We start from the raw sequence: 24,335 nt of genomic DNA on the forward strand, positions 1-24,335 counted from the left end.
GCATATAAACTTGACCCATGTGGCAGTGTTACAGTCAACATGGACACTCGAGAGGAAGAGGCAATTCATTCTTCAGTCACATTTCTTCTGCAGGTGTGAGCAAGTTACACAACTCTAAGAACAGATTTTATGAGTGATAAATATGGCCTTCTGTTTTGCTAAATAAATCTTAATTTAGCTTCTTTTTCTTTGTTTTGCCTCCAGAGTATTCTGACCGGTACAATTTCTCCCTCTTGGAAAGATGTTCTTGATATAACACATAGGATGCTAAAATTATAGTTGAGAAACCACCCAGATGTATCTAGGTTGGAGGTCTACTCCTTACAGTACTGCGTCCAGATTATCCTTTAAAAATTACCTTTGAGTTTTGTACCAGTGTGAAATCTAGCTAGACTGCACCCCCTCATTAATGTCGTAGGTCATCCAAAGCAATCTCTAGAATTGTGACAATGATGTATGTTTGGTAGGTGCTTTGGTGAGGGAGTGTGAGCTGAGCAGGATTGGAGTGCACTGAAGAATTGTATGGATGTCAACTCTTCCATATCAGTAAAAAGAGCAGTGCATCATAGAACATATTTTCTTATATGCCAAAAACCTATAGCAAAAACGTGGGAATCTTAGAGCCAATTTCCAACTTCATGAAAACATGTTAAGTTTTCTCCTGTGTGAAGCCTTACAAGTTCAAATGCACATCCATATCGTCTTGCAAAGTGCTAACTACATAGAAGCCCTCCAGTGAGTGTGCTTAACACATGTTTGTTACAAGAGCCAATTCATATGTGACATTCTTCCACCATGGGAGAGCTTTGGAATGTTGTCCATGGAAAAGAAATTTGGCAAACACAGCATCAGAACCGAAAATCCACATGATCGTCCAGGAAATCTAGAAAGCCACATGGATTTGCTATTCTAATGTAACATCTGCACATGTATCAAGGAATCAAACCAAAGGAATCAAACCAAAGTACTCCCAAGAAGGAAAGTAGTTTTAGTGTTTGAATGAAAGGTCAGCAATTCTTATTTTTCTGATGGCTAAGACATCACAATTATACTGTATCCCTAAAGCTTGGGCTGGGAGGGGGGTGGGGGAGAGACACCAAACCAACATACTCTTAAAATTTTGAGTCAAATTGATATGAATAGTTGAGGGTGACCCTGGCAGGAGAGTTCAATAGTTTCAATGGGTCAACTAGACCATTCCCCACTCTAAAGGTATTTCATACCTAGTGCATTCATTCCAATGTAAATGATTCATGACCAGACTCTCTGTTAAATACTCTAAGGAGAGAGATTCTACAAGCTTACCAGGTGGCTGGTTCAAATCAAACACTATATAAGGGATGATTCAATACTACTGCACATACTTCTGGACAAGAATTTGAAGGTATTTTGCAGAAACGGTGAAGCTGTCGAGAATTACAGTGACCATTCTCATGACAACTGTAGAAGCAGAGTGAGCATTCTCAGCTCTTTATTCTATCAACTCCGAAGAGAATAAAGGCTTTACTGAGAAACACTATATCCAAAGATATGCTTAATGCATTAGTAATCCTGTCCATAGAACAATGGCTGATTAAAGAAATCCCATACTTAAACTTAAGAAAACTAAATCATTTGCAAGCCAGAATTAATGTTGGGCTAACTTCACTTACATGTAGTAGGTAACAACAAGAAGAAAAAATAATAAATACAGGAGGAGAGGCCATCAGTGCATAACCCAGAAGACTGAGCAGGCCATCAACATCCTCAGTTTTAGAAGATGTTCATTTGTGGGAGGAGGAGGAAGCTGCAGCTGTGTGATTTGGATATAAGTCCACTCTATCGCTAAGCCTGCCCTTTCCCACCCTGAAATGGGTGTCTAACTGGTGGCTAAGGGTGTCTGGAAGGGATGGAGAAGGCTACACCATTTTCCCCCCAGCTGAAAATCAAGTATGACTACACACAAGTCTACCAATCAAAGGTAAGAGACTATTCTGAAATTCATTTAAGATGTTGTTAAGGAATTGTACTCTAGTGCGTAAGTGCCATTTTTTAATAGTTTGATGATTATTAGCATTTCTTCTAAACAAAAGTACATTTACTGAAGAGTAACAAAAAAAGTTACCTGTTCTTTAGCCAAATAATCTGCCAGTGTATTTAAAAGTTTGTAGTACACCTCAAACCATGGTAAGTAGCTGAAAACAGAAAAAGAGTAACATAAAAATTACTTCATTACATTGCACTTTTTGAGAGTTAAACTAGTTTAGCTCTGAGCACTTCACAAGAAAAAAAATGGTACTGACACGGTCCTGCAAACATTTAGTACATCAGGAAAAGGATCGTGGGTAGTAGAGATGGTGGTGGGGAACTCTGAGACTCACTACCAGTCGGTATAGACAACACTACACTATGAAGACCATTGATTTGGCTACAGTATCACACTACACACAAAAAGTACCACATACATGAGAAATAAACATTCCATTTAAGCAGAACACAAGAGAGTTTAGTCACAGCCTGGGTTTGTTCTGATAGAGGCCAAAACTAGAGTGGGATTAGACTGAGTGTCTCCTCCCCCTAGGGCTTGGCACATGTCTGCCTTCCCTGAAACGAACAGCACTTCTAGCCACGAAGATGCTAAAATGGCTTTTTGATTATTTCACAGAGCAGCGTAACTGTTTTGCATTTTCAAAAGAAACGTTTGTTGTATTTCCATATTCATTTAAAATACTTGTGAGGGAAGAGAAACAACTGAATCTGTTCTTTGGATCAAGATTTCGTATTAACGAAATGATCAAGTCCCCACCATACCTCAGATTTTTAATGTATATTTGGTTAAGCTATTAGATTGATAAAGGCTGATAAAAGCATTATATGAAATTGGCGTGGTGTTAGCAGTTTTTTTACTAGGTTCCTGAAAGTTTGGGGGGGGGGAGAAAAGAAAATTCAGCCAACAGATGTAAATTTAAGAGCATTTAATTCCTTACTAAAAGGAGAGAACACTAAGAAGAGACATGCTACCATTTAGATCCAACAGAACGGCTCAGAAGAGATGCAGATGTGTCTTAACAATCTGAAACCTTATTCTAAAGATCATTACCCTTAAGACCAATTTGAAAACCTACTCTAAACCAGCATTCTCTAAACCTTTAGATACGTGGGGAGAGGATGTGTGTTTTCTGGATTAAAATTGGAGGCACACTATATGATGATAGATAGATAGATAGATAGATAGATAGATAGATAGATAGATAGATAGATCATTCTTGATGAGAAACAATGAGATCAGAAACAATGGGCAACCACCCTCCTTGCAACTGCTTTGCTCACTTGATATTGCCTTTCCCCCCCTCCTCCCCTATGCCTACTCAGTCAAGATTTAGGAACAGGACCTTGTTTTCTGAGCAACGCAGATTCTTATGGGATTTTCAACTCCCTATCAACCTGATGCATTCTCACACCTTGCTTCAGGATAATGTCACAATTCACACAGAGGTGGAGGAAGGGGGAAACAATGCTGTGTTGGATCTCTCCTCTCCGAGAGACAAAGGAGTGGTGGGTTCATTCACCGTTGTTGTTTGATTATTCAAACCACACTTAGCACTGCTTATAAAATTTTAGCATGCTCCATGGCATCACTGCACTAGAGTGTATGAATGTTTGCAGCTAAGTGTCGTGGACTGATTTAGAATACTGCATTATACAGTAACATACAACAAATACAAATAAGGTTAGCTTATACCTAGCTTACATTATTTAAAATGTGGGCGTTCTGGACAAAGTGATCCAGCCATTCCCCTCCCCCCGCCCCAAAAGAGCGTGTCCTGAACTACAAAATCAGAATTTTTAAACTCCCTTTCACCTTCTCATTTGCTACAAAATCCTTAAAAGACAATACAAAGAGTTTGTTTGTTTTGAAAGGAGCTTGTTGCAGCACATTTCTGTTCCTGGTTTATTTGTGTTCTTTTTTTAACCTCCAAGAGAATATTCAGTACTTACTATTCATTAAAAACATATAACTTCAATGGTTCCAGAAGTCCATAAAAGTTGGATGCAAAAGGGGAAACTTCATAGAATATCAAGCACAAGCACACACACACACACACACACACACACACACACACACCCCACAAAGTATGAATAATAAAATAGTCTAGCTAATTGAATGCTGAAATCCCAAATACTAGAATGATTTTCCTTTCACAGCTGGAAGGCTTCAACAACAGTTACCCTTAACCTAGAACTGTTAAATCCACAAAAATGCTAGATGTGGATAATTTAGAGCTTGCTACTTAAAATAAAAAGATCAAATTGAACCATAAGTTAGTATTCACAAAGGAATATATCTATAGCCACCATTAAAATGAATCCTTCAACACCAAAATCCAGGCATTTGAACAATACATCCATGTATAAGAACAATGTATGATGTCACTGTTTATGACAATGTTCTGTCATAGCAGTTTTTTATTTATTTTATTTATTTCATTTCTATACCACCCAATAGTTGGTATTCAGATGCACACTAAGCATTCGTTATTTCTCATAATGCAGAACTAGGAAGGGTGATTGCATGTCATCCCGTCCCCTCCATTACTTGTTCCCAGTACAAACCACCATTATGCATTACAATGGTTGTCCCCTCAGAAACAATGTTGCCTTACCTATGCCCCTTCCTTATCCCATAACGTAACTGGCTTGTATCCTAAATACATGAGTGGAATTCTGCTTACAGAATGGAGTTTTCCTGTCTCCTCCTTTCTGCTGCAGCCCTCTTACACCTCCTAAAAACCTGGTCCTGAAGATTGGTAACCCTTCAGAATGGTGTGAGATGGGGCATGGGGATGGGAAGGTAAAGCTAGAAGTGGAATCCAGGAATTCCCCCTTCCCCTTGCATGTGTGGAAGTGCCTTCTGCGCACTAGAGCGATGTTGGATCCTAGCCATTTTTTCTACTACACTGCTGACTGCTGTAGAGAAATACAGCATCTCTATGACTGTGTGTGGAACTTTAGTATGTTAACTGTATATATGGATTCAAACCACTTTTCTCCCTCTCTCAAAATATTAGAACCTGGGGTCATCCCATGAAGCTGATTGGTGGGAGATCCAAGACAAATAAGAGGAAGTACTTCACACAGCGCATAGTACAATTATGGATCTCACTACCACAGGATATAGTGATAGCCACCAATTTGGATGGCTTTAAAGGGGGGGTTGGATAAATTCCTGGAGGTGAAGGCTATCAATGGCTACTAGCCCTGATGGTTGTGTGCTATCTCTAGTATCTGAGGCAGTAAGCCTGTGTGCACCAGTTGCTGGGGGACATGGGTGGGAGGGTGCTGTTGCACCATCTCCTGCCTTGTTGGTCCCTAGCCGACGGCTGGTTGGCCACTTGAACCGTAAGTGCTGGACTAGATTGACCCTCGGTCTGATCCAGCATAGCACTTCTTATGTTCTTATGTTCTAACATAAGGTGAGACTGTCAGCACCAAATCCTAGGAATTTCCTAACCCCAAATTAATAAATATTCTTCTAAAATTATTGCAGGAGATATTTTTCCTCTAAACCCAAATTGAAGAACTATCTAACTAAAGTTGACATTTACCACAACTGAGACAGTTATATGATTAAGCTACACAGTAACAATGGGGAGGGAAGCCAATTAGGATTTGAGCACTTTTATGCTAGGCACTGTACGAAGTCAGAGAAATCCTTATGCTAGCAAGAATCACATAAAAGCTGAATCACAAAACTGGCTTAAATCAGTATGTCCTAATTTCAGTGGTTCACAGAGTGCTTCAACAAATTTCCTGCCTGCCACGTAAAGCACAAAATCTGTAAAATAACATCTGCAAAATCAATCACGGATGTGGAAGTGTTATGCTTTTAAAATGCATTAGATCCTACCTAAAATGTGGCCCTTACCTGTCATATAAACAATGGCACCAGATATTTCATTGCTAATTAAAAACGTATTTAGCATATTCTTTTAATCCAAGGAGCCACAAAGCAGGCGCTCAGGCTTTCATTCAAAGTCATTCTTCAGCTTTGTTGCACTAAGTAGACTTCCACCTCGCTTGCGCTTCCACTACAGTTCTGATAAAGCTTTTATATTCGTAAGTCAAAGGTTAAATAAAGGAAAGGAAATGTTTTCTGTCAAACAGTCAGGTAACCACTAACAGTCCTGAACTATCAGCAGGAATCTAACTTCTAGTAATCAAATAAAACTAAGGAAACCGCCTTTCCGTAGCTAAATGTCTAATGTCTAGGGGCTACTTTCTGTCTGGAAAATTGACACAAAATGTGTAAAATTGAAACATTCTGCTTCTGAGGGATTTGTTTAAAGGGAGGGGGGAGCTTCAAGCCCAGTCTGAGATGAAGAACTACAAAGGCTTCCCAAATAAACCTGTCTACCTTATTAGAACATTTCATTTAGAAATCTAGGTGACAATTTTACAGTCATAAAATTTCATTAATCAGATCCAAGGCTGAAAATTTTAATGATGCCGTTTGCATTTCTCCAGATGCATAAGGTCAGCTAGAGACACAGACAGTAGTATAACAAAATGAACCCCAGTTAAATTATTGTCATGCATTCTACAAAAAATACTTAGGGATATTAATACCTGGGCTTCTGATGTACAGGAATATTGGGTAATATTCCCCAAAAATATTCCACAAAGCATATTATTCTTTTACAATGAAACGTTGAAGCTAACTCAATCATTTACTTTGGAATGTTCAAAATTGCGTTGTCATTACTGTGAAAAAACACATTTAGAAGCAAAACTACACACAAAAAGTATATTTTAAAAAGATATACAAAATAAAAGGGTCTGTGGAAGCCTCAGCAAGAGCAGAAACCCAAACTGTGAGCTCCATGGAAGGGAAAGGCATTTGTGAAGTGCCATGATGTAAAGCAACATGCAGAAAGCCTACTGCAGCTTTCGTCAACCTGGTGTGCGCCAGATGTTTTGGATAACGACTCTCATCACCCACAATCAGTATGGCCGATGGTCAGGGATGCCGTCCAAAGCATCCAGAAAGCACCAGGTTGGGGAACGTTGGTCTACAGTAAGTTCTAGCAATCTTTAGTACCATGTCTTGCTTCTGTTGCCAATTTTCTATTCATTTGCAATATTTTCTAGCTTTAGTAACTAAAATGAGGGACAGAAAAATTATTAATCATACCTCTTCACACTAAAAAATTATTAAATATGTGTATTGATAGAGACTTATCTTCATGCTGTTGGTACAGAGCTGTTGCAGCTGACAGATGACTGGTTTGACACTGCAGAACTCCACCCAACCCACACCCGTCTTCCAGTAATGTGTACTAAAGCAAAACTAGTTTTGTAACATTATCAGTGTCTTCAAAACCAGCGGCCAATGGAGTAGGAGTGGTAAATCTGAAACATGTTGACATCGTATTTTGATTTTTCTTCCCCATCCCAAACAAAACCTCTTACTCCCCAAAACTGTGCAGATCCTGAAGTGTGTGTGAATATGTGTATAAATTAATTTATAAAAAATTATGTATGCCCTTCAACAAGTTCCCAGGGCAGAATATTAACTTTATATTAATAGAAAGCATTCCTGGTGTCAGGAGCATAGATAAGTGACAATGTGATAGTTTTCTGCATTATTTTCCCTTTTAATATATTCCCTCATTTGTCTGAGAGACCCATGCTAGTACAGGAACATGTTTAGCTATTATAATTGCTGTTCCACTTAGTTTGAGGTCCCCAGTGTTACAAATTTATCACGTAATTCATCCTTCAAGCAATTTTTCTACTGTAGATATTTTATGCATTTTGCACTTGAAAATTATATCTGGATCCTCTCTAAACAGCAATTGAGCCTCTCTGTGCTTTTATGAGCTGTTCAGCCCTTTGACATGACATGAAAAAATGTAAGTGACTGACTCAGTGGACTTGGAGACTCACTGGACAGTAACTTGTAGAAGGACCAGCATGCTGCATTTCATGAGGGGCCTGTATGCAACAATTTGTTGGAGCCATATGGATTTGATGACGTGCACTACTCATGTAGCTAGTTTGTTTCTTTTCATTGTCAATACATACGACAACTGAAAAACAATTGACACCATAGAACAAAATCCAAAGATGATAATCCAATTTAGATGGCTTTAATAAATCACTTTCTTTGTCTACTAGGCATAATGGTTATATGCCACCTTCAGGGTCAGAGGTAGCATGCCCCTGATTACTAACTGCTGGAAATTAACAGTGGGAGGGTGCTAAATCCTTCGTATCCTACTTGTGAGCTTCCAACAGGCATTTCTAAGTTGGACTACATAGGACTTTTGTCTGATCCAGCAGGAATCTTCTTATGTTCTTATAATAATCTAAATAAAGCTATCTGAAGGAACGCCTCCTCCCATATGTACCTGCCCGGACCCTAAGGTCATCCTCAGGGGTCCTTCTCTGCGAGCCCCTGCCAAAGGAAGTGAGGCAGGTGGCTACCATGAGGAGGACCTTCTCTGCTGTGGCACCCCGGCTGTGGAATGAGCTCCCTAAGGAGGTTCACTTGGCACCTACATTATATGCCTTTAGACACCAGGTGAAGACCTTTTTATTCTCCCAACATTTTAAAAGCTTATAAATTTTAACTTATAGAATGATCCCGAGGTGGGGGGTGCACTTTTATGTTAAGAACGAAGATGTTGTAGTGTGATAAGGTATATGTAATAGTTTTTGATATTTGTACTCAACAATTATTCAATATGTATGTAGCAGATGTTTGAAGTTTTTTTCCTATTGTGTTGTTTTAGTTATATTTTGGAATGTTTTTTTTATGTTTATATAGTGTAGAAAATGAATAAAAAAAATTAAAAAAATAAATAAATAAATTTTAACTTGGTGTTTTAAAGTTGTAATTTTGCATTGTTTTTATCTGGTTGAGCTTTTATATTGTATTTTATATTATGGTTTTATACTGTTGTTTTATACTTTGAATGGTTTTTATTTTTGTGAACCGCCCAGAGAGCCCTGGCTATTGCGCGGTATAAAAAAGTAATAAATAAATAAATAAAGAAGTCAAGGTGGCCTTGCTCCTCCCCCCCACCCCAACAGTCAGCATTCCATGGCAAATGAGCATGCTCAGACGTCTTTTCCCCCCCTTCAAAGGGATTCTTGTACCTTGGAGTTGCCCGAGGCCTACTGATACCTCACTCTTATGTGTAAAGCTGTGCTGGTGTTGCTCTTAGGCATTAAAGAGATGGCCATGGAGAGCAGTGTATTCCTTCAGCTTCAGCTGATTTGTCAGCTGTGTGTTCTTCTGGATGCTAAGGTTTTGATCACACTGTTTGTAAGGATTGTATAGTGTTTCAGCGCCTTGTATGGTAGAAAAGTGGAATTACAGATTAAAATATCAATAAAGATGCACAGTATGGCTATCTGAATGTATTCACTCACGACTCGGTTTGCTGCCATCTGCCATTGCACACTGCTTACAAATTATACTTAATTTGCTTTTCAAGACCTTTCCCTCAGTACAATCTTCATTCCTTTGGAACTACCCAAAACACAGTTAAGGACATAATATTTGATTTTTATTTGATTTTTTTAATGAGAAGGCAGACCTGTAGCCCGGAAATATATTTCTTTCACTCATGCTATTCCCCCCACACACACACACACACTATCCCCATGCGTAAAAGGTGAATGCATTCACAAGCTATACATACAGTTTTGGCGTGGTTGGGTGGGGGGTTGGGTAGACTAGCTGGCCTGGTAAGCATTTAGTATTGCATTGTAAATTTGAAATTGTCACAATGGAAAAAATAATGGCAGGGTTCTTATTAAAGCTTGCTGAAAAATTATAGCTTGCCACTTTTTATTTGAGCAGTTACTTCTGCAAAGTAACAGACCTAAAGTGTTCAATTAAAGCAGGCAAATATTGTGCCATTAGACTATAAAAAGAATCAACCCTGTTGAATCAGCCTAAAGGTTCATCAAGTCTAGCATTCTGTTTCAACAGTGAGCAGCCAGATGCTGACAAGAAAGTGACAAGTAGAAAACGAAACCTTCTCATGCTTAGTTACTGTCATTAAGAACTTTACGCTAAAATATTCTGGCATATTTTGTTGTTGTTTTACCTCACCACTTTTGCCTTCGGGGGGCCCACCACTGGAATGTTCCCCCCCCCCCCGAGGTTCTCTGAAATGGAATTTGGCCCTCAGGCTGAAAGACGTTCTGCTTTAAGAAAGCCTTGCCCAAACCAGTGTCCGCCAGTAGCTTTGATCTAGAAGTCCCAGCATTCCCATTGGCCAAACTGGCCGACACTGATGGGACCCCAAAACATCTGGAGGGCACCAGGTTGGAGAAGGCTGCTTTAAGGCATGATTATTGGCAGGGCTGTGCTCCGCTTTGTTTCGGTTCGTAGAAGCGATAGCGGAGCGGCCTGATTTGCCTCCACCAAAGGCGGAGACGGATCTGGTCGGGGGAGCTGTGGATTGAGACAAAGCAGATTGAGACAAAGCGGATCCTTCACCTTGATCCAGAGCGCCAAAAAAAAGGTAAGTGTGGGGGAGGGGGGCTTACCTGGTGCCGCCGCAGTCCGTGTGGTGATGGCGGCAGAGCCAGGTAAGGGGGCAGAGGGGAGGGGGGCTTACCTGCCTTCGTTGCGGTCCGGTGGTGGCTTCAACTGAGGCCCAGGCCTCAAACCCAGGCCTCAAACTGAGGCCCAGGCCTCAAACTTTGAGGCCTCAGCCTCAGTTGAAGCTGCCGCCAGACTGCGATGGAGGCAGGTAAGTGGTGGGGGGAAGGGGGCTTACCTGCCTCTATCGCAGTCCGGGGCCGGCTTCAACAGAGGTCCAGGCCTCAAACCGGAAGAGCAGGCTGCAGCTGCAGCCTACTCTTCTGGTTTGAAGCCTGGCCCTCAGTTGAAGCTGGCGCCAGACCACAACGGAGGTAGGTAAGCTGTTGGGGGAGGAGGCCTTACCTGGCTCCGCCGCCCACTGTCACCGCGGTCTGTGCGGCGGCAGACGGTGGAGCCAGGGAAGGGGGAGGGGGACTTATTCACCCCCCATTTTGTCCCCCCTTCCCCACTTACCAGCTGTCTGCTGTGGAGGCAAGTAAGTGGGGAAGGGGGGCAAAATGGCAGCTGAATCACAATCCGATCCTTCAGATCTCACTCTGGGATCCGATCCGGAACAGGAGAGGGTCAGATCGGCATGAATTGGTTCGGGCCCGATCCAAAAGTTCCAGATAAGGCTGCGAAGCGGTTTGGGGGGCTGGTGCACAGCCCTAGTTATTGGAGATAGACGAATCTAGAAGCAATACTTCAGAACATAGAACCTGCAAGAAATACATTGAAACTAGGATTATGTCAATGGCCTCCTGCCACTAACTATGCAAGACTGGATACCAAATGGAGTGGGACCTAGGCAGACCATCTAGTAGGACCTAGAGTTTCTGCAGACCCCACTATACATGCAGCTCTGAAATCCTTAAAATCGCCACCTCTAAGAAAGAATCACTATAGCATTTATTAATTCATTTTGTTTCTATACCACCCAATAGCTGAAGCTTTCTGGGTGGTTCACAACCATTATTATTATTATTATTATTATTATTATTTATTTATTTATTTATATAGCACCATCAGTGTACATGGTGCTGTACAGAGTAAAGCAGTAAATAGCAAGACCCTGCCGCATAGGCTTACAATCTAATAAAATCATAGTAAAACAATAAGGAGGGGAAGAGAATGCAAACAGGTACAGGGTAGGGTAAAATTAACAGTAGAAAGTAACAGTAGTAATAATGAATGAAGTAAATCTAGTTGTACGATTAAATTGGAGTAACTTGTTGCTGATTAGAATATTGATTTGTTTTGGATAAAAAAATTACCACTATTAGCCGTCTTAAAGCTATCCTGCTAAAATTACAGAAAGTGATTATAATCTAAGGAGAGAATGGACAATACACACAAAATTACAAGGCAATTCCCCATACATGAGCTTTGCTGCCCCCAGTACATCTGTCTTGCACATACTTTTGGCTAGTTGCCCAGGATATGCTTTCACAGGATGCTTTGTCCCCAACTTCTTTCTAAGTCTACCCCCTTCTTCCCACATCTATTCCTCTCTTCTCAGTACACTGTTTGGCATGCCATTGGCTTCCTTCGCCAATGCTTGCGGGTACACAATCACTGCTAGTTCAAGTCTCCATTCCTTTTGCTGCTCATATGTGAGGCAGGTTGCTCAAACATTTATTTTCAGCTGCTTTTATAGGCAACCAGACTCTCCTTTAAAGTGGCAAAATGTTTCTTTCATTTGGCTTTTAATTAAGCAGTTTATTGTGGTCATGCTGTTTATGTTTTAATATCTATTTTAGAGCAAACTGATGACAAGGTAACATTCACTGTGAAAATCCACAGTTGTAATAACATTTTTAATCACCTTGGCCTGTGGTGTTTTGTTGTTTATAGCACTTCTGTTTACCATTAAGTGTTCACTTAATTCTAGTACAGTTGAACCGTACTAGCAAATGAGTCACTTCCTACAGTTCCATGCTCATAAAAAATCTCCTACTGTTTCAGTTAGTATACAATTCTTGTTGAATGGCAACATTCAACCCACTAAGGGGGATCTAGACATGATACCTCAATGACTCGGTGCAGATGCAACACAGGCCCAATACAGAAGACCAACTCACCATCTGAGTTTGGACGACACACTAATCAACTGGGGTGGGACGGGGACTTGGTGGAACTCAGCCACCAAGTGGTAAGGTTTCCCCCCACAGATTTGCTCAGTCATTTGAACTAACAAAAGTGCATTGAGATATTTTCCTGCCACGGATTCACAGAATCATAGAATCACTGATTCTAATGGCTGGGGGTCTTACTAAGTGGTAAGGCTTCCCCACATTAACTATTTGCTGTTTTAGTCAGCTGTATTATCAATCTGTGGCAGGTGAAAATGATTGAACTAAAGTGTCTCATTGTTACAGTTGTCTTTTCGGGAACAGCTGTTTTCCCTTCTTTTTCTTCATGGTTCTCAGATGTTAAATTTAAAATGTCTATTCCAAGTGATGTCTCTGTATTTTGAAAAAAAATGCTGTTAACTGAAGTACTTTTTTATTATACATGTTTGGTGGATTTGAAGAGGAATTGCTTATTTTACACAAGAAGTCATATTGCTGAATTCACAGTTCTGTGTGCATTGTATGTTGAGGGAGCTGAGTAGCATGTGGATGTAATGTTAAACCATGGTTTAGCAACACCAGACAAACCTAGCTATGAAGGATAGGTTGGAAGCTTCCCCTTATGTTTTAGATGAATTGCAGTTAAGTATATTGTCTGAACCCTAAACTGTGGTTAATCTGAACTGTGGTTACTGAAAACAAGGTTCATAAATTACAGTTAAAAGTTGACTCGTTTCCACTAGCAGCAGTTATGATTGATTGCGGTTTATCCAAGTTTAAACATGTTAAGCTGTGGTTAATTGAAAACAGAAGCAAAAGCTTTCAAACTCTTTTGCACAGCCAACATGCTTCTAGAAGGTAGATAGGCTGTCCCACCCAAATTAGAAAAAAACAGTAGTTTACCCATCATCTTTGTAGTGAATTAGGGGAAATTCTTTACAATATCATGTACACATCCAGGCAGGAAGACACATTAGGTCAGAGCCAGCAAAAGTCATTTAACGAAACGAAAGGAGAGAACAGGTATAATGGGTGCAACGCAGGGTGTGGGGATTCAGTTATAATATGTCAGATAGGACATTTCCAGTGCTGCCTATATGGATCACATAAGGGCATACATTTTATGGACATGAAAGGAGATCTTGTCAGAATTTTTTTTTTTCAATTTTAAGCCCTAGAGGGCATTTTCTCCCACAAGGAACCAGCCTCAGGAGTGACCTGTTCTTTCTCCTGCTCATCATCTCCTAGGAGTAAACTCCATCTACCTGCCTTTACACAAATAAGGAAAATGTCAGTACCACATTAGCCACAGTTAACATTAACATTAACAGTAACAGTAATTTTGCATTGCTGCTGTTTTTATCTGGTTGAGCTTTTATATTGTATTTTATATTATATTGTATTATACTGTTGTTTTATACTTTGAATGTTTTTATTTTTGTGAACCGCCCAGAGAGCTCCGGCTATTGGGCAGTAAAGAAATGTAATAAATAAATAAATAAATAAATTAACTAAGATTCTTTTTAATAAGGATTTGAAACTGTTATTTAATCCTGGTTAAAATTAAACCTTGCTTATTATGAGAAGTGAATCTGCTCCCAAGGGAGGAAGAAGTAGGACCAGGGAGTATATGCTCTCAATGCTAGGTCTCAATCCTGCAGCCTGCAATGAACGGGAATCAGTATCACATCTGCACAGGGCCCACAGTACAACTTCTGTCATGGGCCTACTGATGAGCAATACTAGCACAGTATTAGAACAATACAGTTCTAGTATTTCACTGGGTTACGCTAAAGCCAGAATTACTTCTGCACCAGTCCATTAAGAAAAGATATCTAAATGCCCCACAATAAATAACAACAGTGTCTTTATTGTGCAAAATGTGAGAAGATACTTAGTGAGACAAACGTCACTACTGATCTTCTCACATCTGCAATACTAAACAATGGCATGAATTGGGCTAGAAAAGAACCCAAGGCAAGAATCCATCCCCAAGGGACAATCATAGTAGATCAGTTGCTGCATTCAGAGGCCGCCCCTGCATGGACAGGTGGGGTCAGTGAAGGCAGAGCCGGGTCCATACGTAGGACTGGATCAGATCTTTTAAGAATCATCTGAACCAGCTCAATGCTGCACTCTTTCTTTTAATAAAACAGACGTTTTATTAAAACAGTATTATGTGCAACCATTACATTGGCTCCAAGTGCTATAACAAAAATACATGTTAAATTCATGTTGACTCAAGACAGGTACATAGTAAGGGAAAGAGACCTTGTGACTAAGGTTAGGATGAAAATTTCACACATACATTAAGATACACTTTGTTATGGTGCAAGTTTTTCTTTCTTTTCCTTAGGGTCAGTAAGAAGACGAATTTCTACTAATTAGCACTAGAACCTCACTTCATTATTTTAGGACAATTTCATTTGCAGCTCTTGTGTCAATTTTCTCCTTTAAAAAAGTTATACAAGTACTTGCATAACCTGCCAAGCCAGGCAAACTATGGAGCATTTGCAAAACACCTCATTAAAGCATCTTCCCTTATAGAAAAAAAACCCATTTATAACTGTTGAAAATTGCTGTTACGAAGGCAGCAGACTAGTATATGTTCATTAAAGTTTTTCAGTTACAAAGGAAACCTATAATTTTAAGTCAATAATTACCAAAGAAAGAGAAGTTGGACAGGAGAAAGACAATAAAAAATTCATTAAATACAGCTATTTATTTATTTATTTATTTATTTATTACATTTTTATACCGCCCAATAGCCGAAGCTCTCTGGGCGGTTCACAAAAATTAAAAACACAATAAAACAACCAACAGGTTAAAAGCACAATTACAAAATACAGTATAAAAAGCACAACCAGGATAAAACCACACAGCAAAATTGATATAAGATTAAAATACAGAGTTAAAATACAGCTACTTACCTTAAAATGCAAAGGCATACTTTGCCTCCTGAAGTTAACCGGCAAAATCCAAATCTTTGTTTGCTTTCAATGTCAGTAAGCACAAAGGTAAAGTGCTGTCCCACCTGGGTCACCCTAGAAACAAACAAAATATTTTAGATGGGGGTGTAGAAAGTAAGGTGGAAATATGCTGTAAACTTATTTATGTACAGTTACATTAACTAGGGAAACAGGTAAAGGTTTGTGGCATTGTTTCATAAAATGCAGAAAAAAATAAATCTGTCATAGACCTAATTAAAATTAAGAAAGATGAAGACTACAAATAGTCATGGGGAGGGAGAACCTTATCAATGTGATTCATCCTTGAACTGCACTCTAATTACTAAGGGTTAATTACCAAACAAGTACCTTATTTCTCCATAGGCCAACTGTGTAATCTCTTTTTCCTTCATAGGGAACTGCTTTATACTGGAACACTCCAGGTGCAAAGACCCAAATAATGCTACACTGGACCAGTAAATGATGTTTTGTTTTGTTTGCAAAATGTATAATACTGGATGATAGAATTAAAATGAGTAATTACGTAGAACAGTCATATCTATAACGAACAATCAAGAGGTTTTCAAACTCAACAATATCAGTAAATGTCTGGCAATCAATCACAGCAAAAAGTTCTGGCAGTCTACAAAAAGGATATAATTGTAGTGTAGAAATAAAAAAAGATGTAATTGCAATTTACTACAGATCCCCGGTGAAATTCCATTTCGACAACAGGAAGTCTTCCTCAGGTATTCAGGTAGACGTAACTCATAACAGTTTATAACTCAAAACAATTTGCAAAGACTGATAGTGTTGGAAGGCAATTTAAGATTCCTGAATGACTGAATTATCAGTAAAGACAAGATAGCCTATTAAATTCATGGGATAATGGTGAGATAGTCCTTCTGGTTTTTCCAGCTCACCCTAACCCTTTTCCAGCTCAGACTGATGACTGTTGTGCCTCTTACATCATAGGAGTATTTTTCACACTGGGAAGGTTGTGTTTGAAAACCCATTGTCCATTATTGATATGACTACTCTGAGAATTAATTTAACTCTAACATCCAAGATTATATATTTTGGAGGGGGGAGCCATTGACTGGTCCAGTGCAACGCTGTTTGGTTCTTTGCACCTGGGATGTTCGTTCCGAACTTGTTATATTGGATCAGGCCATTAGTCCATCACGCTCATTATTGCCTATAATGACTGACTGCAGCTCTCTAGCATTTCAAGATACCTCAAGATACCAAAGATTGAAAGTGGAACCTTTTGCATGCAAAGCATGGAATCCAACACTGAGCTAGAGCATACAACCACTGGCCTGCGAAGTTAGAGACTGAGTGACAGAAATAATTCTTGAGTCTTTATTATTTACAGCAAGAACAGACAATTGATTCTATTTTAAGATTTATTCAGAAATACTCAGATATTATTACACTAGCCATTTTCCAAATCATATTGCTCTTCTCAGTAGAGAACCAAGAGCCACCTCATCTATTTCAGGCATCCCTTGAAGTGAGTAACTCAAAGCTGCAGAGAGAAGGCTGAAATATTTCTATTATTCTTCCAGGTTTTAGCATAACTACACCCACCCAGGTATCCTATCAGTCCTCCCTCGTTGGCTATAAATGATCTTTCTGTTTAGTCTCATCCATTTGAATGTCCAGGTGCTTTTGAAGTCCCTGCACACTTCACCTTAAATCTATCTGCTTCTCCTTGCAATTTCTGCCAGCACAGTTCCTTCCAAATTCTGGTCTCATCCCACTGGGATTCAGTCTCTGGAACCCTGGAGGGTTTTTTTTTTCTTGCTGGCTGTACCTCTTTTCTAACAGCCCCCTGCCCTCTCCAGCTAAGATTTATACATTATATAGAATTTAAAAAATGTTTAGCATGGAATTCCAACACATTACAGTAGCGCCACAATTCTGATTCTATCATTAAACAGCATTTTAAAATCAAGATACCTTATAGCCTTTATCATATTCATCCTTGCAACTAGGAACCTGCTTTATGTCAGGTCAGACTACAATTGCTATACAGTGCTCATATTAGTTTCCACCTTTTTTCCAATGAGCTCAAGGAAGCACACATGGTTCTCTCCCTTGTATTTTATCCTCACAACAACCATGTGAGATAGCCTTTGTCCAGTTGCTACGTCCTAGCCTAACCTAACAATTGATCTTCAGTGGAAATTCAAACCCAAATCTCCCCAGTCCTAGTCCGACATTCTAAGAACAACACACCCTGGCTCTCAATGCTTTGTAAGTGTGTGATTTAAAGAAGAGATGCAGCCATTTGAAAAGATCTGAAAGAGTGACACTTCTAAAAAGTAACGTGTTACTTGCTGTGTTGGCGTTGTAATATAACTGAGTATAATTCATGGCCATATTATCAGCATTGATGGAGGCAGCTACTGAGTGTTGTTATTTCCAATACCGAAATACCTTTTAGAGAGGAAGTCAGATAATATAATACCGTCTTTCCCCCACCCCCCGCCCACCCCAGACATCAAATTACTGTTACCCATGTAGTCGGACATTTGAGGAAAAATTATCTGCAGCTACATTCAAAAGAACAAGAAAAGAGTTTGTATGTTATAAACAAGAGTAAAGCAAAGGATGTGCTGGGCCTGTAATAAACTGATTAGACTATTAGCAACAATGGAAAAACTAAAGATGGGGGAAATGACATTAAGTGAGGATAACAACAGGTTGGTTCCAGATTTAGTCATATTCAGGAGTATGTCCACTGAAACCAATGAGACATAAGTAGGTCCATAACTCTTAAATACATCTAAATCACTAGAACCAAACCAATGATATTTTTCTAAGAATGAATGAGAAATCTGAATGAATTCCAACCAGCAGACCCTGAGGAAATTTACCCAAGATCTGATGTAGTTAGTTAGTGATTCTAAGATATACCCTGCCATTACTTTTGAGAGCTCATGGTGAACTGGCCATCACTCTTCTGACTGTTTGGTATTTTGATAGCTTCCTCCAACAAGCTGTTTCTCTTCGCATTTCCTTCCACTCCTGAGGAGAAGAGACCCCCCAGTCATTACATCCTTTCCCTCAGCAGGAACAGCTTATTACCAGGATAAAGGAAGTGCTGACTAGGCTCTTTTGTCATACCTGATTCAACAATATTCCGTGCTACATTTGGGAAGATTAACCACACCAGAAATAATAAGGGGGGAAAAGAACTAGGTTCAATTATTCTCTCTTCCTTGCCAAGAAAGTTCAAGGAAACGTAAGGAGTAAGTAAGAGCTTCAAGCTTCTCCAGCCTTCCATGACTCTAGGGGCAGCCAGTGGGAGAGAGTCCTCAAAATTATACTGTGTTAAGGGGGGGGGTGAGTCTTATATGTTGACACTCATTAATGGTGAAATATGTGAACTGGACTGCACAATACCTGATAAGAGCAGATGTAGTATACTGTTTTCTTTAAAAGGGGAGGGGGAGGCCTCAGAGCCTTGCATGTGAAAGAATATGAGGTTGTTTCTAGAAAACATGAGTGCTGATATAATAATATTGATTAAGTTGCCAACCAGCTGCCTGTAAGAAACCCACAACTAGGCCATGAGTGCAATAGCATACTCCCACCCATGTTCCCCCAGCAATGTACAGAGGCATATTGCCTCTGATACTGGATGCAGCATATAGTAATAAGGAGTAGTAGCCACTGATAGCGTTACCCTCCATGAATTTGTCTACTCCCCTTTTAAAACATCCAAACCGCTAGCCATCACTACATCTTGTGGTAGTGAATTCTGTAATTTAACTATGCACTGTGTGAAGAAGTCCTTCCTTTGATCTGTCTTGAATCAGCTTCATGGGATGACCCTGAGTTCTAGTATGAGAGAGGGAGAAAAATGTCTTCCTATCCCCTTTCTCCGCACCATGCATAGTTTTGAACACTTTTATAATGTCTTCGCTTAGTAATGGGTGATAAAGAATGCAGAAATACTTGTATTTCTATTTATATTTAGAACCAGGCCTTACAACTCTGACTACACTCCTTGTAGGATGACTAATAAATCCAGACTCTACAAACCGAAGAAGCAGTTTACTTCAAAGAGAAACAAATAAATACGAGTAATGGGTTTAAAAATCTTAACTTTGTAAAATAAAAACAGTTATCTATGCCACCAGCCGTTAAACTGGAGTACAAATTTAATGAAATACTAATTAAATAGTTTTATTTGTAATATTATAGTATTGCAAATTCAAAATTGTTCATCAAAAATTGTCTCCATAACTTGGCTGAATGAGCCACAGGATAATCATAATCACCATCATTCTTATGTTCTAGCTCATACTCCTTCCCTTTTTTCTGTCTTTATACGCAATGTGTGTTTTCATATGATCTTGGTAGAAATAATAAATCACTAAACGTTGAGGAACGTATATAAACATCAATCGATCTTACAGACTGCAAAGCGCTCTTTCAAGGTCACTGTAATATATTATATGGATAAAGTTTTAAATACATATTTAAACAACAGGGAATGCTCTTCTTATACTGAAATAGATAGGGAGTATTTATACTGCTACATTCATTATCAAGACATATTGTAAAGCTTTCTTTGAGAGCAGATTAAGTATTACCCCTCTTTAGGTATGGAAAATTCACATTATCAGCACTGAATATAAGTGGTTTGCCCTTGGAGGAAGAATGCATTTTCCTGTAGATTTATATGAGTACATGTAATCGTTTAGGAATGTAGAGTCATTCATATGACAGAAAGTTCTTTAACAAAAGTTATGAGTTGTTTATCCACCCCACGTACTGATGCTTTATTATGCTGTGTTTAGCATATTGCTATACAATGTAACTGTACAATACAGTGCATAGAAAATCAGTATAGTTAGTGCTTGTATTGTTTAAGGGATAAGCTAGAGGTTTATAAAGTGAAGAAAGTAAATACAGACATATTTTTCTCATACACAAAATAGCACTATATGTGAACCAAGGAAACTGACTGGTAATGGATTTAGAACATATAAAGAAGAATATATCTTCATACAACGAAGACAATTTCATTAGGAAATGTACTAATCAATAGTTTAGAAAAAAACATCTGCTACTGTTGGAGGCTGAATGTTCAACTAGATGTATCCTTCACATGATCTACAAAAGGCAGGTCTGTTATTATGGTTATATTTTAAAGCCATTATACCTGAATGGAAAGTACAGTTGGCACTCTAGTATGTGGTAACACCACTAGGCTTTTGCTGATGGGTTTCATTTTTATTTTACTAGGGGAAGGAGCGAATATTAGTTGCCTCCATTATATCAGCCTTTCCCAAGGTACCCTCCAGATGTTTTGGACTTCAGCTCCATCAGCCCCAGACAGTTTGGCTAATACACGGAGGAATACAGGGAGATGTAGTCCAAAACAGCTGGAAGGTATCAAGTTGGGGAAGGCTGCCTGAAATGTTTGTATATGATATGGGTAAGGTGCAAGTATAGCTCCTCACTTCTCATTTTTGGGTGGCAACTATTTTTCTCCAAAAATCAGTGCAAACATATGCAACATTGTGCAGACTTCTACTGTTACTTTCTACTGTTAGTTTTACCCTACCCTGTGCCTGCTTACCCTACCCTGTACCTGTTGGCATTCTCTTCCCCTCCTTATTGTTTTACTATGATTTTATTAGATTGTAAGCCTATGCGGCAGGGTCTTGCTATTTACTGCTTTACTCTGTACAGCACCATGTACACTGATGGTGCTATATAAATAAATAATAATAATAATAATAATAATAATAATAATAATAATAATAACAACAACATTACTAAGAGCAAACACAATAAAATGAATTCCAGACATTTTTATTCTTATTTATTTTATTTATTTATTATTACACGCATATACGATCCCTTTTCCTCTTGCAAAGAATCCAAGTCGGCTTACATAGCTCTCCTCCTCTATATTTTATTTTCACAACAGCCCTATAAACCAGGTTAGGCTGAAACTCAGGCCATGGCTAGACCAGGCCTATATCCTGGGATTGTCCCGGGATCGTCTCTGTGCATCCAAATGACACACAGGGGATCCCGGGAGCAAGCAGGGACGACCCCTCCATTTGCCTGGGATAATCCTTAGGTCTAGCTAAGGCCTCAGTGATTTACACAAAGTCACCCAGTGAGCTTCACAGTTGGGACTACAATCCAGATCTTCCAAGTCCCATTCCTATACTCTTGCCACATTGGGTATCAAATATTAACTTCTTCAAACGTTCACTGGAAACAAGCCTCTACCTTGGATCGAACATATTTTAGCTATTATATCTGGAGCTACTTTCCATGGATCAGGCTGCAGATGCCAACTTGGGGTCAAAATTAAAAGGTTCCTTGAGTTAGAACTAAAAAGTACCAAAGAATATCCAAAAAGGCAGAATTATACCTAGAGCTTTCATGTCTCCTGTTGTTTCTCTTGTAGAAATAGGGATGTTTGAAACCTAAAACACAGTGTTTCTCAATTGTATTGGCCATTAGAACACAGCCTGAGAATAGCCAATAGTATTATTGGATTTTGTTTTCACCAACATAGATATACTATTCCAGACTATTTGGAAGCTAAACTAAATTTTCATGACCCATTACATAAACAGAAGTACATCTTGAACTGATACTGAATAATCTAAAAAATACAATGAAAATGGGAGGCTTGTTTAATATATACACACACTAGCTGATATACCCTGGGTTGCTTGGGCCCCCTAAGATACATGTCTGCAAGGTAATCATCTTAAAGTACTATGCCGTGCTTGGCCTATGCGTTAACTGTTAAACAAATTAAATTCATTTCTTTTTCCCTCCCTTTCTCCCTCCCTCTCTCTCACCCCTAATGCAGGCCAGGTGAAGCCACAGCTCTCCATGGCCCAGTCTTCTGCTTGGGGCTGTCGGTGTGTGCCGGGAAGCCTCCGAGGATGGCCAGGTAAAAGGCCCACACCTGCTTGGCCCGCGTTTCTGGCCTACCAAGTGCTCCAACAAGAAGCTGTACTGAAGCGCTGGGAGCAGCCCAGGCACTTGCCCCCCTTTGTCGGGCCTATTCAAGCCTGAGAAAGAAGCCACCACCATGATTTTCCTTGTCCCCGCAGGGGGAAAAAACTACAACTCCCAGCATACCTTTTGCCAAAGTGCCCAATTTGCCCAATGGGAGTCCTGCCACTGAGGCTCAAAGGAAGTGAAGGCTGGCTGAACCAGTCCACACCGGACTGCACAATCAGTCCCTGTAGGTAGGCCATGAAGAAGCTGGCTGGCTGGCTGACAGATGGTTAGCTTGGTCGTTGCCACTGGTGACAGGCCCTGAGCTGTGCCCTCCTTCCCTCCCACTCCCAATGGTGCCTTACGACCAAGGCAGCCGGCACCAGACATTCTACCTTCAGGCTCAAAATGGCGAGCCACTTCCCAATGATGGCCACCAAAGTGCACTAAGTCTTCCCTTTCCACCCAAGGCATGCTGGGAATTGTAGGCATAAAGCTAGGTCCCTGAATAATGTTTTAATCCTTGAACACTGACTGAGATGTGGTGGGAGACAACTGGAGAGCAGGCCTACTTAGTTGTGGCACCCAGCTCCAGCCAAGTCCTGCTGGGACTGCCTCAGCCTGTGCTTCTCGCCCACCAAGTGCTCCATCAAGAGCCTGTATTGAAGGGTCAGGGGTGGCCCAGGCACTTGCCCTTGTTCGTTGGGACTGTTTCTGGGCATGCACAGAGTGCCTCCCCTTCCTCCCTCCCTCTTAAGGGTGAAGGCTGCACACGCACTTCCCCCAGATTCTGAGAAAACAGCGATATCAGGAGGGGGGTACCTTTGAGCATGTTCTGAGTTTGGCCTCTCAAAGTCATGCTGTTGTATCTAGTTATGGTTTTAAAACCATGCAGGGCAGGCAGAAGGAAGCACCGCAAATGGATGCAGCTCATTTATGTGGGTTGTTTCCTTTTTATGTGGAATTGGATTGACTACTTGAAACTGACCTTAGGGGTCTAGGTTGTGAAAGGCAAGCAGCTGCTATACACCTGCACACTCACAATAGCCGCCAAAAGCCAGTAAGTCTGGTCTCCCGCCCAAGGCATGCTGGGAGTTCCATCCAAGGCATGCTGGGAATTGTGGGCATAAGCCTAGTTTTTTTATTAAATTATTTATAAATACTTAAAACCCCAAATTTCCAGTTTTTAGATTTTTCTGGTACATTGTACAGCCAGACATATCAGCGTGCCAAATTTCAAGTTTCTAACTTATCTGGACACGCACCCCACATGCATACTTTCAGCTTTATAGGTAGAGAGATATAAACACACATTTACACGTCAGAGTGAATGTCTAAAATTTGGTGAATATTGACAGTCACTTAAATGTGACTGTCAGCATTCACTGGTGTATGTCTGAAAACTACTCTGGGGCTGTAAGTATTAATATTCCCTGTAACATGTATATTAATCATACATGTCATTCATACATGAATTTCCTAAACTATGTAACATGAAAATAAAAATGTGTTGTATATTAGAAATAAGCAACAGAAATACATTAAGGACTTTAGATCGAGGCAATGAATTTGAACTTTCATTTAGTAGAAGATCCTCTCACACTTTCAAGTTCTTAGCTTTCAGAGAGACTGCGAAAAGCAATGGAGATATGATCCCAAATTCTCAGAGAAGTTGACATTGTTGCTCAAAACCACCAAATCTCACTGTATAACTCATCTGCGTAAATTGCCTTAAAT

At 39.8% G+C, this 24,335-nt stretch overlaps 1 protein-coding gene across 2 annotated transcripts in view; it reads right to left on the reverse strand.

Moving 5' to 3' along the window:
- The window catches only part of DENND1B (DENN domain containing 1B), a 211,527-nt gene that overhangs the window by 109,584 nt on the left and 77,608 nt on the right, over window positions 1-24,335 (reverse strand). For both annotated transcript variants that reach the window (XM_063135069.1, XM_063135071.1), the window contains exons 5-6: window positions 15,585-15,698; window positions 2,105-2,174 (exon numbers count right to left, since the gene is read on the reverse strand). In XM_063135069.1, the coding sequence (XP_062991139.1) occupies window positions 2,105-2,174; window positions 15,585-15,698 (184 nt within the window). The remainder of the gene's footprint in view (window positions 1-2,104; window positions 2,175-15,584; window positions 15,699-24,335) is intronic.

Source organism: Elgaria multicarinata, chromosome 1, assembly GCF_023053635.1.
Source record: "Elgaria multicarinata webbii isolate HBS135686 ecotype San Diego chromosome 1, rElgMul1.1.pri, whole genome shotgun sequence".
Taxonomy (NCBI): domain Eukaryota; kingdom Metazoa; phylum Chordata; class Lepidosauria; order Squamata; family Anguidae; genus Elgaria; species Elgaria multicarinata.